Raw genomic sequence first — 17,899 nt, forward strand, 5'->3', positions numbered from 1 at the left:
CCATCAGAGAGCCATCCCACAAATCACGTGTGGTGAGTCTCATTGTCACCACTGCCCCTGATAGCACCCTCCTGAGGGCTCTCAGGGGCCACGATCTCAACCCTGACAGCACATCAGGCGGTAGACCCCTAGGTCAGATTCTCCAGGGATAGAGCCTGGGAATCTCTATTTTACGCAGCTTTTCAGGCTATTTGGCTCCCAAGCCAGAGTTGAAAACCATAGTGGGGATTGCAGGTTGCCAACTACGGCCCACTGCCTGTTTTTGTAAATCGAATTCCATCGGAACACAGCTGCTGTCTTCTGTTTACCTGCTGCCTGTGGCTGCTTTCCCACTACGACAGCAGAGGTGAGTGACTGAGACAGAGATGAGACGGCCCGCAAAGCCTAAACTTTTTATTCTCTGGCCCTTTATGGAAAAAACTTATTGCTCCTTGGAAAGGCCCACACTGGCCTTGTTTTGAGAGAGCTGGGGCGGAGTTCCAGCTTTGCTGCCAGCTTCGTGCAGACAGAAGGGGGAGCCTGGAGCACTCCCCTTCTCCTCTCTGGCCTCCCACTTTCCGTGCCCAGTGCAGGCCGGCTTCTTTCTAGTCCACACGCTTCCTGCAGGCACACAGGACCCTCTGGGCGGGGTGGGCTGCTGGAGACACTAGTGTGAATGAAATGAGCTAACCGTTTGGAGCGGGCTGCTGTGAAGAAATGTATGAAGATGAGACGAGGGCTTGGGGGAAGGAGAACAGGGCTCCTGCTTACTGGAGGTGTTGTGGCAGGGAGAGGTTCTCTAAGGAGGGGACATGGCAGCTGGGCCTCAGGAAAGAGATTTCCAGGAGGAGGGCAAGCTGGCCAGAGAGAAGGCTGAGGAAGAAGTCGGTTGTCTGCCTTCCTACCCCCCCTCTCTCTAACGCCGCAGGCTCTCTGTGAGTGGCTGTGGGTGCTGCTGTTGGATGAAGTTGCTTGCAGTTCCTCTGGCTGAGGTCAAATTTCCCAAGGGCAGGAACCTCATCTAGCCTAGCTCTGCCTTCTTAGCTGTGTGACATTGTCTCTGGATCTCAATTTTCCTCATCTGTAAAATGGCATAATTCATCTTTAACTTTTTTTTTTGTTGTTGTTCTAAGGCTCTATCCGCCCTTCTCCTGAGCTCCACACTTCAGCTAATGTGGTTTTGCTGTCCTCTAGAAAGACCTGCCACTTTCCCACCCTGGGCATCTGTTTGCATGGTTCCATTTGCCGAGATGCCCTACCTAGTTGGATTCCTGAGTGCTTTCCCACTATTGTGGACCAGTTCCCATCTGCACAATGAGGGGGCAGTCTGGCCTGGCTCAGCCCACAGGCCCTCTTGAGACGCCCCTGCCTCTCTGCTCCATCCCCGGCAGAGTCCCCGTGGTGACGGAGGAGGTGGCACGAGAAGCCCTCCTCAGCTTCGTGAACTCCAAATGCTGCTATGGCAGCACAGCCGCGGGCGACCTGATCATCCAGGAGCTGAAGCAGCAGACCCTGTGCAGGGTAAGAGAGCTGGGCCTGGCGGGGGCTGTGATGTGAACCGGGAGAAAGGCGTCCAGGGTGGGGCAGTGAGCGTGAATGGTGGTGGCTGACGTCCCTTCTGCGACTTCTCTGGTCTGAAGTCTGAGTAATAATACAAGGAGTAATTATCAACCTTCATTGAAATGCTCGAATGTGCCAGGCATCGTGTAAATCATGCTAGATGTGCCATATCACAACCTAACAGCTACCTACGTGGTAGGTGTTAATCGTCATCAGTTTACAAGGAGGAATTGGATGTTTAGAGAGGCAAAAGTACTTGCCCCCAAATCCGCAGCTGGATTCAAACTCAGGTTTGCTGGTGCCAGAGCCCGTGTGCTCAGACACCAGGGGTGGGCTGGGAGAGGTCCCTCTACTCCCCTTCCTCCCAGCTTCCTCTACCAAGTTACATCTGTGCCAAGGAATCGTTTATTCATCACTGGGGCCTGACACTGCAGGGAAATCCTGCGCCGGGATCTCAACAGGCACCCGTGTCACCTTCTGCATTGATAGGGCTGAGGGACAGCTTCTAAGTTCACATTTCCTAGTGTCACTGGCACAACCATCCTCTGGTGAGCACAGGACTGCACAGAAATCAGACGAGCCTTGCAGGGAGTGGCTAGAGCAGGGGTCCCAGAGAAGAGCCCCCTGTGTAGTTGTGTGGCTTTGGGCAAGTCAGCTGACCTCGCTGAGTCTCCATTTCCTCTGTGAAAAAGGAGCCATGTGATTTCCAAGCTCCCTTCCCGTTTTGTGATTCTGTGGATGAGGTTCAAGAAGGACCTTGACATCAGGCAGATAAGTTCCTTCAGAAGGGGAGCCTCATGGCAGTGGATTCCAGCAGCCTCCATCCTCAGAGGACAATTGCTGCTCCCACACTTGCCTCTTAGAATGCTTCTACATGTACAGAAATGGGGAACTGAAATCGCCCCGGTTGTGAGCCTGTCAGGGACTTTCCTGGGGCTGACTGACCTCTCAGCAGAGACATCTGGAACAGAAATCACTATTGCCAGCCTGTTCTAAGCAGCTCCCGGATGCCACGAGTGGGGTTTCTGGTTTCTCCACTGAGCCCCAGCACGGGGTGAGGGTTTGGGGAGGGGGGACCTGCTTCTTTTTGTATAATGCTCTGTCTTCCGAAAGGGCACGAGTTTGAATATGCTCTCTTTTTCTCTATAGTATCGACTAGAGACTTTCAGCGAATCCAGGATAAGTGAATGGACATTTCAACCCTTCACTAGTAAGTCTGAAATCAGTTTAGTTGGGAGCAAATATGGCAGGGGCTCATCTTAGCCACTAACCTTGAATGAGACGCTCTTCTGCTCAGAACCCCAGTTTCCCCGTCCCCTGTAAAATGAGAGGATGGGCTTTTACATCAGAGGCTTTCCAGTGCTGATTTTAGCAAACGCTTCCCGCCTAGGAAATGGTTTGTAGACGGTCCTGAGAAAGTCTAGCTTTTGCCTTTGACCACAGGCTGGTGCTGCCACATGGGGCCATATTACAAAGGCAGCATCTCCCTGCCTCCCAGGCCACCCCAGTACCTCCCGAAGTCTCTAGATCCCTGGGCCCCTCTTCACTGTGCCATCCCAACTCCTGCTTAAACCCACTGGAGGCTTCAGGTTCTCTGTCTGGGAAGCCCTATGCTGTACTTGTTTTGTCTGCTCACCACTTCGATTCATCCTTCAAGACTCAGCTCACAAGTCACCTCTTTCATGAAGCCTTTCAGGATTTCTTCTCCTGCCACTTCCCTCCCTGGCGGAATGAATCAGTCTTCTGGGTTTTCACAGTCCCTGATGAAACTCTTGTCCAAAGCGCTTACCATCGTGTTGTAGCTCCTTGAGTGGAGGAAGAGGAAGAGGAAGAAGATGGTGGGGATGGAGACGAGAGTGCTTGTTGATTGAGCCTTTCACCATGTGCCAGGCCTGCGCTAAACATTTCTATGCCTTCTTCTATGTAATTTTTGCTACCATCCTAAACGGTAGATGCCACCATTATCCCCATTTTAGATGAGAGAACTGAAGGTCAGAGAGGTGAACTCATTTGTCTAGAGTTATGCAGCTAGGAAGGAGAGGAACCAGGAGTCAAGCCCAAGTCTCTTCAACCCCCGAGTTTGGGGGCTTCATCACTGACCGCAAGGAGACAGTGATTTATCTCCCTGCCTCAGGGTGGCCTCACGCCTGGCACCGAGAGAAGCCTCTGAAGTATTTGGTAAATCAATAGAAGTTTGTCCTGGCAGACTCACTGTTCTCACACTGATCCCTCTCTGTGTCAGAACACTCTGTGGATGGGCCACAAAGAGGGGCGTCCCCCAGGCTTTGGGACATCAAGGTCCAGGTGCCCCCGATGTTCCAGGAAGACATCAGGAAGTTCCAAGTGCCTCACTCATCGCTGGTCAAGGTAACATGATTATTGGGACCTTTGCCCTCCTCTCCGAGCGGGTGTTCCAGGCCCTGGAAGTTTCTTCAAACTTCATCCTTTTTAAAAGGGAAACCCCAAATCCAGGCTGTTGCTTTCTTTCTTGGCTTTCTATTCCCACAGCAAAAGGATGATCCCATTTACAAAATTCTCCTCAGATTTAAACAGTGAGCATTCACACGCCTAGACCATCTGAATGATTTTTATACTTTTTTTTTTGCCTGATAGTAAGCAGCTGATGTGCTGAATAAAACGGATATAAAATAAAGTTAAAACATTGTTGGAATTTTTCATAGAAATCCGTAGGGGAACAACATTTAACCTCTATCCTATTATACAGAAATATCACAACACGAAGTGAGGGTAACCTCATGTATTACAAAAACACAGCTGAGATATTTTATATTACATTCTCATCTAATTGTCTGCCTTGTTTCCATTGTAGAACTTGATGCAAGCACGTCATTTAACCCTCTGTTTTCATAGCATTATAAGATGGAAGGGACTGTGAGAGGTGAAGCAAAGTGTTCCACTCTTTTCTCGAGAGTGGAAATGCTATTTTGATTCGATGATTAAGTTCCAATAGCTAGCTCATTGCCTCTCACAATGTGTCCATTGTTTATGACTTCTATTCCCAAAGACCACTTTAGCTACTTAATGAGTGAAGGTGGTCTTTGTGGTTTAGCCTGGGAACGAGAGTCAGGATGCGGGGCTGGGAGAGCAAGTGTCCCCTTCTTAGTATCCAGGACAGACTGGGCTGGGGCTCTGAGGAAATGCTAACACGATCTCCTGGGCTCGGCATTCAAGGCCCGTTGGATCATAGTTGAGTGGGAAGGGCTGTCTTCCCACCCTAGCTCTGGGATGGTGACATCATGGGGGCGAGGGTTGGGGTGGTGAAGCTACTGGTGCCTGGGAAACTAGATTCAAGGCAAGTTTCACCTTCAGGAATGCCACAAATGCCATGGGCGTGGGCGCTACAAGTGCAGCGGCTGCCATGGGGCTGGCATGGTGAGTCACGTGTGGCGGCTGGTGAGTAAGGGACAGTGTGAGGGGAAGGGCCGCATAGAGACAGAGGGTTGGGCTGGGGGCCTGGCACTTCCCACTCTATCAGTGTGACCTTAGGGAAGTCATCCTCTGTTTTCCCACCTCTAAAATGGAAAGGTTGGATGGGGTGGTCTCTACTGGTGTTTTTCACTTTGATGGTTTATGATTTTAATTCTTCTCTCCTTGTCCCATCCATCTACAAACACTCATTGAGTACCTGCTTGGTACCAGGCCCTGCAAAAGGATGAAAACTAAAACTGGAGCTCCTTCCAACCGGGGACGCCCTGTCTGTGTGGGAGGCTGACAGGGACCAGCACTTGTAGGGTGATGAGTGCTGAGAAGTTGAAGGTCAGAGGGCTTCCAGAGACAAAATAGACGGGGCCTTGTATCAGTTTCCGAGAGCTACCCCAATAAATGACCACAAACTGGGTGGCTTAAAACAACAAATTTATCCTCTGACAGTTCTGGTGGCTGGAAGTCCAAAATCAAGGTGTCAGCAGGGTTGTTTCCTTCTGGAGGCCTTGAGGGAGAAGCCATCTTTCAAGCTTCTGGCAGCTTCTGGCAGCTTCTGCCAATCCTTGGTGTTCTTTGGCTAGGAGCTGCATCACTCCAGCCTCGGCCTCTGTCTTCACATGGCCTTCTCCCCCATGTGTGTGTCTCTGTGTCTCCCCACGGCCTTCTTATAAGGACACCGGCCATTGAATTTAGGGCCTGCCCTAGTTCAGCATGACCTCATCTTAACAATTACATCTGCAAAGACTATTCCCAAATGAGATCACATTCTGAGGTGTACATTTTGGGTGTACATTTTGGTGAGGGGGAGGAGGGGAGACACCATTCGACCCAGTACAGGCCCCTAAGCACACAGCCAGGCTCTCATGACATCAGCCTTTCAGAAATCTTCAGGGCTGCTGACCATCCCAGGAGCAGAACCAAGCTCCTCACGTGTGCTTAGCGCTCTCCTTTGTAGCTAATCCTTTGGACACATACTAACCACTTGTCACTGTAAGCTGGGACTTCCTCCATCCTTCTGTCTGCCTGCTTTCTGTCTATTCCTCCCACCCTGGTAGTGTCCTTCTTCTGCCTGCTGTGTGTTCACCCCTCTGTCCACTCACACCCCATCTGTGGGGCCAGCGGTGCTGAGTACCGGTGTCTCTCTCCTGTGCTCTCACCCCTGCTGTTCTCCTTGTGGCTTTCCGGAGCCCCTCTCTGGGGTCTTTTCTGTTCCTTCCTCCACCCCGCTCCTCTCCTCCCTCTCCCACCTCCCTCAGGCTTTTCCTGGAATGTCTCCAGCATCCACCATCAGCCAACTGGGGAAGCATTGCCTGGGTCACTTCTGGGGGCCTTTCCAAGACAGAGATCTTTGTCTCCAGCATCAGGTCCCTCAGCCAGCCCGCCCCTCTTCCTGCGCTCTCTGGCCATGGCTGTTTGGATAGGGGACAGTCCCAGGGTTTGTGGGGACCCGAGGGGAGCAGGAGAGGCTGATGTCCCAGGAGAAACAGGGATATTAGGATGTAAATTCTTTGAAAGGTACAACAGAAGAGGTCCACAAATTCACTATGTCCAATCCTCCCATTGTACAGATGAAGGGGCGGAGGCCCAGGGAGAGGAAAGGGCAAACTTAAGGTCACCAGGTGGGGATTTGAACCAGGTCTCAGGATGCTCTTTGCCCCACTTCCCTGGGAGGCCAGTGAAGGCTGAGGCTGTGGTGTGTCCGCAGGTGAGGTGCCCTTCCTGCTGTGGAGCCAAGCGCAGAGCCAAGCAGCCCCGGAGATGTCAGATGTGCTCGGGGTGTGGCAGGCGCAGGTAGGACGGTTCTCCCTGGCTCTTGCTTCTCATTGTCTGCCCTTCTGGTGAGCAAACAGGCACCCTGTCTGTCTTATCACTCCTGTGTCCCCAGACCTCTGTGCACAGCAGGTGCTTGATAAATATTTGTGGAGTGGGTGGGCTTTTCTCATGGGCTGAATATTTCTGGAAAAGACTGGAACTCATCAAGCAATATGTGAGTCAGGTGTAAGGGTGAAGCCGCTGGACGAAGGCAGGCAGGCAGTTTACAGAGAGGAGACCTCGTCCTGCCGCGCGTGGCGGGGAAGTGAATACAGAAAACCACCCAAAGATGTGATTCTTGATGCTCTAAGTCCCGGGGCCTGGGGAAACGCTTATTTATAACTCATTGCAGGGTGTGAATGGAGGAGAGAGAAGTCAAGGAAGGTTGGTTGATGGTCTAAACAATCAACCAAGTTCCATCTCTGCTCAGAAGGCTTTGCAAACAGTGGGGCGTTGCATTTTGTAAATCGTATTCCTTAACGTATTTATAAATCTTTAAAGGGCAACAGGAAATCATGAGGAGTGAAACTACTCAAAGTTGTGTTGGTTAATGATACTTTTGGCTCATCGAGGCCCAAGCTATCCTTCTAAGAAGCCCGATGGTGAAGCTTTGGTATACCTGCCACCTGTGGTTGGTAAAGAAAGTCTTTGATTTGGAAGGAAACTCAGGTTTATTTCATTTATAAGCGAAAGAAATCCAATTCAAACTGGCTGTTGCAAAAAAGTAAATTTATAGTCCCCTGTCATGGAAAAGTTCAGGAGTGTATTTCTGGGTTCAGGAGTATATTCCATCCAGCTGAAGGTACAGCTGCATCCAGGTGCTTAAACAATGTCATCAAGAATCGGTTTCCATTTCTCAGACTGCTTTGCTTTGTGTTGGCTTTATTCTCAGGCAAGCCATCTCCAAGTTTAGTAATGTCAGTAGAAAAGGGTATCCCTTTCCTGAATGTTCCAACAAAAGTTATGGGGCAGGTCTCCTTGCACTCACCTGGGTCACGTGCCCATCTTTGTGTAAGCCACGGTGGCCAGGGAGATAATAAGCTAACTGGCCAGGCTGAGGTCCCCAGCTGGTCCTAGAAGGGGTGGGGGCAAGCCCATGAACTCTGGGGACTGGATGGGAGAAGGGTGGTCTCCAGAGGGAAATTGGGGTACTGCCACCAGAAGGAGGAGGCCTAGATGGTGGGCAGGTGGAAGTAATCCATGTCCACCACAGGCTGCATCTATGAGACAGGATTTGGGGGTGGAGCCTCTGGAGGCCCCCAGGACCCCATCACTATCAGAGTGGTACTGATGGTGTGTCCCTCTCAGGTGCAGCACATGCTCGGGAAGGGGGAACAAGACCTGTGCCACCTGCAAGGGGGAGAAGAAACTGTTGCACTTCATTCAGCTGGTCATCATGTGGTATGTGGCAGTGTCTCAATGCCGTGGCCCGGGGGGGTAGCCAGGGAATGTGGGCTGGATTGGCTTCTGCAGGGAAACTCCACTTGCTTGGGGCTTTCACAGTATATGGACCTGCTGGGACAAAAGGGATTAAAGTGACTTGGGAAGGGGAGAGATCACTGGGAAGAGGCAGCATGGGATGGTGGGGTGCTGCCGGGTTTCAGCGCAGACCTAAATTCAAATTCAGCCAGCACCACTTTTTCTAGTGCAACAGCCAGTCGTCATGTGGACATTCCCATCTGGGAAGTGAGTCCCCATGTCCTAAATTCCCATGTCAGGGAAGGCTCCCAGGCTTTTAGTGTTTCTCCCTTCACACATCGCGTTGAGCACGTCACAGGTGAGGGTGAAATGAGGTAATAAGATGGAGCTGTCAGTACTTTACTAGTTTCTGAGTTTACAGTTGAAGATACCGAGGCCCAGAGAGACTAAAGAACTTTCGCAAGGTCCTACCAGTAGTAGTAACACAAGCCTTCCAGCCCAGGTTTGTCTGATTCCAAACCCATGTTCTAATCTGTCCCTCACCCTCTTCACCTCCAGGAAGAACAGCCTGTTTGAGTTTGTGTCTGAGCACCGGCTGAACTGCCCCGGGGAGCTCCTAGCTAAAGCCAAAGGAGAAAACCTCTTTAAGGATGAAAACACAGTGGTAAGGAGGGCTTTGCAGACTGTCCCATGGAAGCTAGGTTCCTCTTATGGCTCCTCCGGCTTTCTGTGGGGCTGCTCTCATTTGGAAAGACAGGCTGAGCTACCTAGACAGAACAGAGGCGGCTGGGACCCCAGGGGGCCAGTTCTCCCATGAATTTCACACTCTTAAACCTTACTTCCTCCCTTTTTTCACCTTCTTCCTCCCTCCTCTCTTCCTTTCACAAACCTGGAGACACTTCTCCTATACTAAGAACCATTCTGGACCCCGGGGATACCATCCAACAAAATCCCTGCCCTCATAGATCTCACAGTCTGGTGAGGGAGAAGATAATAACATTTGACCACAATGTCAGATGGTGGTAAGGGTCATTGAGAAATATGCAAGCAGGGTGAGGAGACATAAAAGGTTGGGGGTGGTGTTTCAGCTGGTTGTCAGGGAAGTGACACTGGGCAAAGACCCGCAGGCAGTGCAGAGGGGAAGTGGGCCATGTGGCCATCAGAGCAAGGGTGTCCAGCGGAGGGAACAGCATGGCAGAGACCTTACATTGAGCTGGGCAGAGCAAGGAGCTAAGACACAGGAGGGGCCAGCAGGCAGATCAGGGAGGGTCCTGTAGGCCAGGGATCAGCAAACACTGGCCCTCAGCCTGCTTTTATAAATAAAGTTTTATTGACACACAGTCATGCTTGTTTGTTTACATATTGTCTGTGGCTGCTTTTGTGCTAGAAGGGCAGAGTCGAGTAGCTGAGACAGAGACCCTATGGCCTACAAAGCCTAAAACATTTACTATCTTGCCTTTTACAGAAAAGATTTGCTGTACCTGCGTAGGCCTTGGCAGGGAACTTGGCCTTTATGGGATACCTGAGCAAGGTCCCTATGCCATTTTCTCTGAGAGGGACAGGTGCTCAGCTTTCTCTCTTTCTCTCTCCCTCCTTCTTTCCTCCCTTCCTTCCTTCTGCCTTTTCAAACTGGCTTCTTTCACTTAGTAACATGCATTTTTTAATAATTGGGATGTAGTTGACATGTATCATTATATTAGTTTCAGGTATACAATATAATGGTTCAGTATTTGTATATATTGTGAAATGATCACCACAATAGGTCTAGTTAACATCCATCACCACACCTAGTTACAAGTCTTTTCTTGCGATGGGAACTTTGAAGATCTACTCTCTTAGCAACTTTCAAATATCCAAAATAGTATTATTAACTACAGTCAGCATGCTGTACATTACATCCCCAGGACTTATTTATCTTATAACTGGAAGTTTGTACCTTTAACCCCTTCACTCATTTCATCCAACCCCCTCCCTGCCCCACCCCTCTGGCAACCATGGATCTGTTTTCTGCATGTATGAGTTTAATTGTTATTTTTTAGATTCCACATATAAGTGAGATCATACCATCTGTATCTTTTTCTGACTTATTTCACTTAGTATAATACACTCAAGGTCTAGCTCTGCTGTAAAAATGCCAGAACTTCCTTCTATTTTATGGCTGAATAATATTCCTCGGCCTCCTTTCTTTGCCCCAGTCACTCGGGCTTCCTAAATGCTCACGGCAGGCCTCACCCCTATAGAAAGCCCTGCATCCCCCGAGTCAGGCAGCCTGGAAGGCTTGCTGGGTGACTGAGTGGGCTGCAGGTGGAGGAGTACTCTGTCCACAGCCTCCTGCTTCTGTTGGAATTCCCGAGGCTTTAATGCTGGTGATTGAGGGTCTGTGGTGACTGAGCAATCCCCACCTGCTGGCTGCATGGCCTCGGGCCCTCCCCTCTGGGCTTTTTCTCCCGCCTGCCTTTTGGAATCAGCTCACCAAGGCTCTAGGTGCTGACATGGTCAGAGAGTGAGGTGGGTGTGTCTCTCTCCCCAGGTATACCCACTTGTCGACTTCCCCCTGAGGGAGATCTCTCTGGCTTCCCAGCGAGGCCTTGCCCAGCACAGTGCCGCTCTGGCCTCCAGAGCCCGAGTCCTTCAGCAGGTGAGCTGGGCAGGGGCCTGGGGCTTTGGGGAGGCTTCCAGGGCCAGCCTGGGGCTCTGAGGGCACCGTCCCTCTGGTCACGTAAAGGAGGAAATGAGATATTTCTTCTGCTGGGGCTCTTTTCTGAGGGGCGGGGGGGAAGGATAAGGAAGAGGCAGCTAGAGGGAGGGTGGTGGAAAGAAGTCTCAGCCTGAGAAAACGGGGGGTACTGGGGACTGATTTGAGGTCAGCGGGTGGAGGCAGAGAGCAGGGCAGGCCACATAGTCCATGGTGAGAAGTTTGGACTTTTATCCTGAGAGTGACAGGAAGCTATGGCTGGGTTTCAAGCAGGAATTTGGCTCGGTGTGATTTTGATTCGAACCCCCTGGTATTCAGAGAGGGGAAGGGAAAGCTCGAGATCCAGAGTCCTAGGCAGGTGGGAACCCAGCGTTCAGCCCTTCAGGGCACTTTCCAAATCCCAGGCATATCTTCCACCAGCCTCCCTGGGGCACCGGTGTGGCCAGGGCAAGGGTTGCTTTGGTGCTGTATCCTGGTGGCCACTAGGTGGCGGTGGTGCCTGCTGCGTCCCCAGGAGCTAGGGTTGCTTTGGTGCTGTATCCTGGTGGCCTCTAGATGGTAGTAGTACCCGTTGCAACCAGCAGTTACCTGGCTGGAAGCTGCTGGAAGTTGGAGGTTTGGCCAGGAAATGCCCAGCGCCAGAGCTCTGTGAGGGGTTTTGTCATCAGAGGCCCGAGTCTTGCAGACTGGGCTCAGATCCTGGTTCTCCCACATCCTAACCGTCCTCCTCCTTGAAGTCCAGTTTCTCATTTGCGGAAAAAGAGATGCTAGAACGGCCTCAGGGGGTGTTGTAAGGATGAGACAATTTGCTTTAAGTGTTTGGAACCTGGTGATCAAAATGATCAAAATGTCCTTGTTCCTTCTGTTCCCTTTGCAATGAGTATTTCCTCTTCTTTCTCTGCAAATGCCCCCTATTTGCAGGAGAGAGAAGGATGCATTTAATTTAAAATTAATAAATGACCATCTTGGAGCTGGAATGGACCTCAGAAATCATGGAATTGGGGAACTGCAAACTCAAAGGCCTACCAGGGCCGAATGGTAACATGTGCGGGAGAGCCCTTCATCCAAAGGGACCCGTCATCGCTCAGCTTTATGTAGACTCAGAGGCAGAGATTTCAGATCTAAAGTCCAGATTTTTATATATGAAGCCTTCTGACTTCTCAATATTGATGACAATTTTTAAAAAATGCTAAGTGAGCAGTGCACAGGCTGGTGGGCCTGCTTTGGCCTGTGAGCCATCATAGGCTAACCCTGGTCTAGTCCAAACTTACGGCTTTTCCAATACATCAGAGGCCCAGGGAGTGGAAGTAATTTGCCCAAGGTCACGCAGCTTCTTAGTGGAAGAGCCCAGGAGTAGAACCTAACTTTCCCGACTCCAAGCCAAATGTTGTTATTCACCACATTTAAGACACACAAGCAACTCTGGGAGCTAGTGTAGGCTCGCCAGGGAGATCAGCCAGCGGGGAGATTTGGGACCCTTTTTACTGGGCCAGACACTGCAGGGACAATTTGCTTAGCAGGCTAGGACCTGCTTGCCTGGTCGGGCATGCACCCACGGCTTTCAGCCCCTTTCTTCCCCGCCAGGGGCCTCCGTGTTCTCTAGGAAATGAGCGGGGTTGGACCTTGCCTTGTGTTGGACTTTGCAGAAGCAGAGCTGAGGCAAAGAGTTTTTAAGGAAGGGGTCCCAGGAGAGCCTGGTAAAGTAGTGGGGGAGCTGAAGAGGGAAGAGGGGGAGGTCATGCAAGGACACAGTGCCAGTGACGGCCCAGACTCTGCCCAAACCCAGGTGACCTCTGAGGGTCAATCACACCTCAGGTTGTCCTCCTGGAGGTGAGAGAGCTGGACTTTTGTTCTGTAGTACCATCCAATCATTGGCACCACCGCCCAGGCACTTTCTGCCCGTGGGTGGGAGGTGGGTTCTGTATCTCAAGGATGGACTCTGGAGAGAAAGGTTGAGCTGTGAGCAGTAGTGTGTGTAGAAGCGGGATGGGGGTGAGTGTGCAGAAGCAGATTCCAGGGGACCCAGGTGAGATGAGAACAATACCTACGAGAGACCCCAGAACGGTCTCTTGGGGAGCTTGCTCTTATGGCACTAGTATCCTATGGTGTGGGTCAGAGTGAAGCGCCCCAAATATTGAGGTATCTGCTTGGGACCTGGGAAGAAGGTGAGGATGTGATTCAGCGGCGTGTGGACACTAGTGGTTATCCTGGGACTCTTTTGCTTCTGAAACATGATTTGAGTCCTTTTTGGACCCTTCATTTGGCACCTGGGAAAACTGAGGCCCAAAGAGGCGAAGTGACTGCCGAGATCTAGACCTAGGTGGCTGGCCTCGGTCTGGAACCTGGTTTCCTGGGGCTTTTCCCTACAGCATGATCCTGTTTCGGGCAACACAAGCCATTTGTGAACCAGCCCTGGAGCAGGGAAGGGTAAACTGGAGGCATGGGGGAACATTAGACTTTAAAAGGGAACGTAATGGGAGAAGAGGCCACGTCTGTGAGTCTTTTCCTACATTGTCCCTTGGTCCTGGACTGTAGATAAAGATTCATGCCGACATTCTGTTTGGCATCAAGAAGTTAGCAAGTGCAATCCAAAGTGGAGACCGCCGTCATGACACCAGCCCAGGTCATTACGCTCAGACCTCAGGTTTTTTCATCCTAGGGGCATGACCGAGGTGTAGAATCAGATAAATGGCTGGTTACAAGATAACCACTTGATGGCAATTGATGTCCTGACCAACCTGTGGCCTCAAACTCAGAGCATTCAAATCAGAAGCAAATGGAGGCAGGTGGGGGGGTCAGTAGGGTGGTATTGCTGTGCTTTCTGTTTGACCTTAGTAGAAAAGTCTGGAAACGAGTGGTGCTGACACCACTGTCCAGGCCTTCTGAGTAGTGATATTGACTACCATCTCCTCTCTCCTCATAGTTTCCACTTTGGGTCCCCCATACCAAAATGTCAAGAGGGGGTTTCTACCTTGTATTTCCCAAATTATCACTGGGAAACTAATTTCTGGCATATGAAAAAACTCAGTTTCACAATCTCATTTGATTCTCTCAACAACTCTGTGACATAGAAGTTTTATCCCCATTTCACAGATGAGGACACTGAGGCTCAGAGAAAGAAAGTGCAAGATCACACAGAAAGCTTCATTGAAAACGCATGCCCTGATCTGGGTCCCCCTCCTCTCACAATGTCATCCTTCCCCTAAGCTTCTCCTCCAGTACAGTAGGGAGCTGCTTCTCAAAATCCAACCCTCTACCCCCAGCCTGTTTCACCCTTTCCACGGGGCCTCAGACCATCACATACACTGCCAGGACTTGGACTCTTTTCCTAAGCAGGGGAAATTCCTGCAAGTAAGAGTCTGATCCTGGGCCAAACTCCCTCTGGGTTTGTGATCCCCACATCTGAGTCTGGGACAGGGGAGCAGATAGTGCAGAAGAACTTAGGGGTTTTGACACAGAGCCTGGCCCACAGGATGTCCCCAAGAAAGCTTCACTTCAATGATTAGGGGTAACTTCCTTATGGCAACTCCATCTGTAGTTGTCAATAATAAAACAGCATGGAGAGCTAATGGGGAGGGTACCGCAGTAGGAGCCAGTGTTCTCTCCCAAGGCGGGGCTGCTAGTTCCATTCTGGGCCCCTTGATTTCAGAAGGTTGTTGAGTCAGTGCTCAGAGAAGGGGCCAGAAAATGAGGGACTTTAGGACCACTCTGTGGGAGGGAGGGAGTGCCAGGTACAGATGAGTGCTGGAGAGGAGACCTGAGCATTAAACAGGTACAGCTAGGGTAAGGAGATGGAGCTCGACCTAGATGGTCTTCCAAATTGGAGATTCCATGGGGCCATGGGCCTCGATTTTCCCATTTGGTGGGGGGTGGGCAGGGTCGGAGAAAATCGCCTGAAGCAGCCCATCAAACTTTGGAATTTCTTTCGTGTCCATGTTCTATTTTAAAATTTAATTCAAATTGCATAATCCACTCGCTAATATGTCCATGGTTGTTTTAATATAAAAATGACTTTATCTTCTACCCACCATTTGTCATCCCACCATTTAAAAATGAATGTTTCTGGGAGATGTCCTGTTTGGCTGGTGACTTTTCATGCATCTGGGGACTCCCCTGGGGATACCTGTGCCGCCACTTCACGAAACCTAGCAGCAGATGGTGGCTAAACATGACAAGTCGGTTTGAGCCAGAATGTAGGGTATATGGAGGCGTGCAGGGGGATATATGCCTAGAGAGGCAGACGGGAGCCAAAATGCCAACTCCAGAGCATGAACTTCATCCCACAGGTAGTAGGGAGCTACTGAAGGTTCTTGAGCAGAAGAGTGACTTGAACAGAACACTGAAGTTTTACTTGGCCAATTGTTTCCTCAGCGCCAGACCATTGAGCTGATCCCCCTCACAGAAGTTCATTACTGGTACCAAGGAAAGACTAATGTCTACTACATCTACGGCACTGACCACAGGGTGTATGTGGCAGACTACCCTGAGCGGTACTGTTGTGGCTGCACCATCATCTGACTCGTCACAGCTATCTCCACAGCCCACCGGGGAAGACAACTGAGGTCTCTGAGCTCACTCGTCATTAGCTACATGGGACAATCACACACAAGCCCAGGTGTCCGTCCTTCCAGAAATTTCAGCTCATCGTCTGTCAAGCCACCGGTCTTCCTTTCCGGAGCACCTCTGGTGGGGCCTATCATGTGTTTAACCTGCAAGAATTCAACTTCACACATTCCTTTAGGACAAGTCATTTCACGGTGGGGGCTTGGCCTCTTGCCTCTAGGCCTATTCATGCCCTGAGTGAGCGTGTAGTCTGATGTCGCTCTGCCCTGGGTCAGGCTCAGCTCTGGCACGCCTCTTCGAGTGTGAGCCATTTGCCAAGCAGAGCGTCGTTGGAATGTTTAAAGATACACACAAGCCGGAGGCCCCTTAATGCTCACCAAAGAGTGCACTTAGGCATAAAGTACCTTTATGTCCTAAACTTCGACTCCCCATTCTGTGGGTCGGGAATTCAGACACAGCCACGGCGGGGACGGTTTGTGTCTGTTCAGTGATGTCTGGGAAGATTTCAAGGCTGAGGTGGCTCAAGGGCAGGGGGCTGAAATCACCTGAAGCCTGGTTCACCCAGAGATCTGGTGGTTGATGGTGGCCGTTGGCTGGGACCTCTACGAGGGCTGTCAGCTGGAGCACCTGCATGTGGCCTCTCCACACAGCCGGGGCTTCCTCAAAGCATGGCAGCTGTGAGGGTAAGCACCCCTCATGCTCGCCTGACTGAGGAAAGAGATCTCCTCCCTAAGGGGAGAATAAGCCTGTGTGTTGGATGGACTCACGGTCTAGTTGCCGATACCTAACGTGGTGCCTACGCAAGGGGAAATTTGAGAGCGTGCTTTTGGATGTATGCAGGTTCTCACATCACGTGTTGACCTCAGAACCTGCCCATTGAGGCGCACACAAACTGGATGTCCTGTGTACCCAGTCACGTGCAGGAGCGCCCACCTGGTGTATCCAGGCTGGGGGGTGGTGGAGGGGTGCCCTGCAGACTGCATGCTCAGTTAGCCCTGGAGGGGTGGTGTGGCCTGGGCCACTGTGCACCTGTCTGTGTGTAACCAGAGGCCCCTGTCATTTTACTATCCCCGCTCCACACCCAGAAGGGGATTGCCATACCCTGCGAGGGCCAGTCTGTACCCTTTTGATTCCCAAGCTCCTGCCAGCCTGCAGCCCTTGTCTCCCGTGGGGTAGGGGGATGTGGACACAACAGGCCTGGCTGGGGAGGCTGGGGGCGGGGGCTGAGGCCATTCCCCAGGGCATCTTTGACAAATGCAATGCAAGTAAGCACTTGCATCCTCGCCTGCCACGTAGGCAACCCCTGCCTTCTGTTCCGGTGTTGCTGTTTCCTGCACACTGGAAGTGGGGTGGGGGATGGCTGGCAGGAGCAGCAGGGCTTCAGAGGGGTGTCCGGCTCCCCTAGGGCTGCAGGAAGACAAGGGAAAGTTGACTGAGAAGCACAGGAATGGGATTTGGAGGCTCTGAGAGTCCTGAGCCCCGCAAACCTTCTAGGTTCAGATGCTGCCCCCAGCTAGTGCCACACTCTCTGCACGTGTGGGAAGCCAAGGGCATGAGAAGCGCACACTTGGGTGGAGGGCACTCTGGTGGGGGTGCACCTGGGGACAGAGCCTGGTGCTGGCAGGGGAACCAGGGACGGCCTCCCAAGGCTTCCCACTTCCGTCTCCTTCTGCAACTGTGTGCTCTCCAGTCTGGGAGGTTCCTGCTCTGGTTCACAAGGGAGGCCAGCGCCCACCTCCCTGGGGATGGCCCACCTCCCTCTGTGGGATGCTTTTGCCCCTAGGGGGACTTGTACAAAGGGAGGGGACAGTTTTGGTTGTTACAGTGATTCGAAGCGACATGATTGGCAGCCTTTGGTGGACGGAGTCCAGGAAAGCTGTGGTCCAGCAATGGCTGGAGTCCAGGAAGCACCGTCCCACATCAGATACGACTTGCAGACACACCACTGACTTTTATGGCGAACTCACTCAGTTTTACAAAAGATCATCCGTTATTGCTTAACGTAGTGCTGATGTTCGTTTAGTGTTCACCTCTGTTCTTTGAATTTCCCACACACCTTGTCTGAAATGGCTTCTGGTCCTGTCACTTCTCTGAAGTCCTAACCTGGGTTGAGGCTCCTCGTGCCGCTGTGCCTGAGCATTCACAAATTGAAATACATGTATTAAAACAATGATTTCTTATTTCCCCTTTATATTTCACTTTGGGCATTCAATTGCTTTCTAAAACATACAATATAAGTAGGCCATATATGAATATCATTTTAGGATAAAAACGGCGTATGTGAAGTTTGAGGGCCAGTGGGCCATACACACGGTTGGTGCGTGAACCCAATGAGAAAAATCCAGCAGGAATAAAGTGGGTCCAAAAGGACAATGTTCCAAGTGAGCCCCCGTGAGCCACTCGCCACAGGCTCCTTAGTTCCCATGG

General features: G+C 51.3%; 1 protein-coding gene across 5 annotated transcripts in view; it reads left to right on the top strand.

Annotated features, from left to right (window-relative positions):
* SSUH2 (ssu-2 homolog) overlaps positions 1-17,663 on the top strand; it is a 28,376-nt gene extending 10,713 nt beyond the window's left edge. The window contains exons 4-13 of one of the 5 annotated variants that reach the window (XM_088798442.1): positions 235-346; positions 1,371-1,500; positions 2,689-2,749; positions 3,782-3,906; positions 4,870-4,953; positions 6,689-6,774; positions 8,104-8,196; positions 8,773-8,878; positions 10,745-10,852; positions 15,281-17,663. In XM_088798442.1, the coding sequence (XP_088654568.1) occupies positions 235-346; positions 1,371-1,500; positions 2,689-2,749; positions 3,782-3,906; positions 4,870-4,953; positions 6,689-6,774; positions 8,104-8,196; positions 8,773-8,878; positions 10,745-10,852; positions 15,281-15,427 (1,052 nt within the window). In that variant the 3' untranslated portion in view covers positions 15,428-17,663. Of the gene's footprint in view, positions 1-234; positions 347-1,370; positions 1,501-2,688; positions 2,750-3,781; positions 3,907-4,869; positions 4,954-6,688; positions 6,775-8,103; positions 8,197-8,772; positions 8,879-10,744; positions 10,853-15,195 lie in introns of all 5 variants that reach the window. The other 4 variants (XM_088798443.1, XM_088798444.1, XM_019748239.3 and 1 more) reach the window with 4 other exon arrangements.
* The last annotated feature ends 236 nt before the right edge of the window (positions 17,664-17,899 follow it).

The sequence above is a fragment of the Rhinolophus sinicus genome, chromosome 5, assembly GCF_057876585.1.
Source record: "Rhinolophus sinicus isolate RSI-liver-muscle chromosome 5, RSI-T2T, whole genome shotgun sequence".
NCBI classification, from domain to species: Eukaryota; Metazoa; Chordata; class Mammalia; order Chiroptera; family Rhinolophidae; genus Rhinolophus; species Rhinolophus sinicus.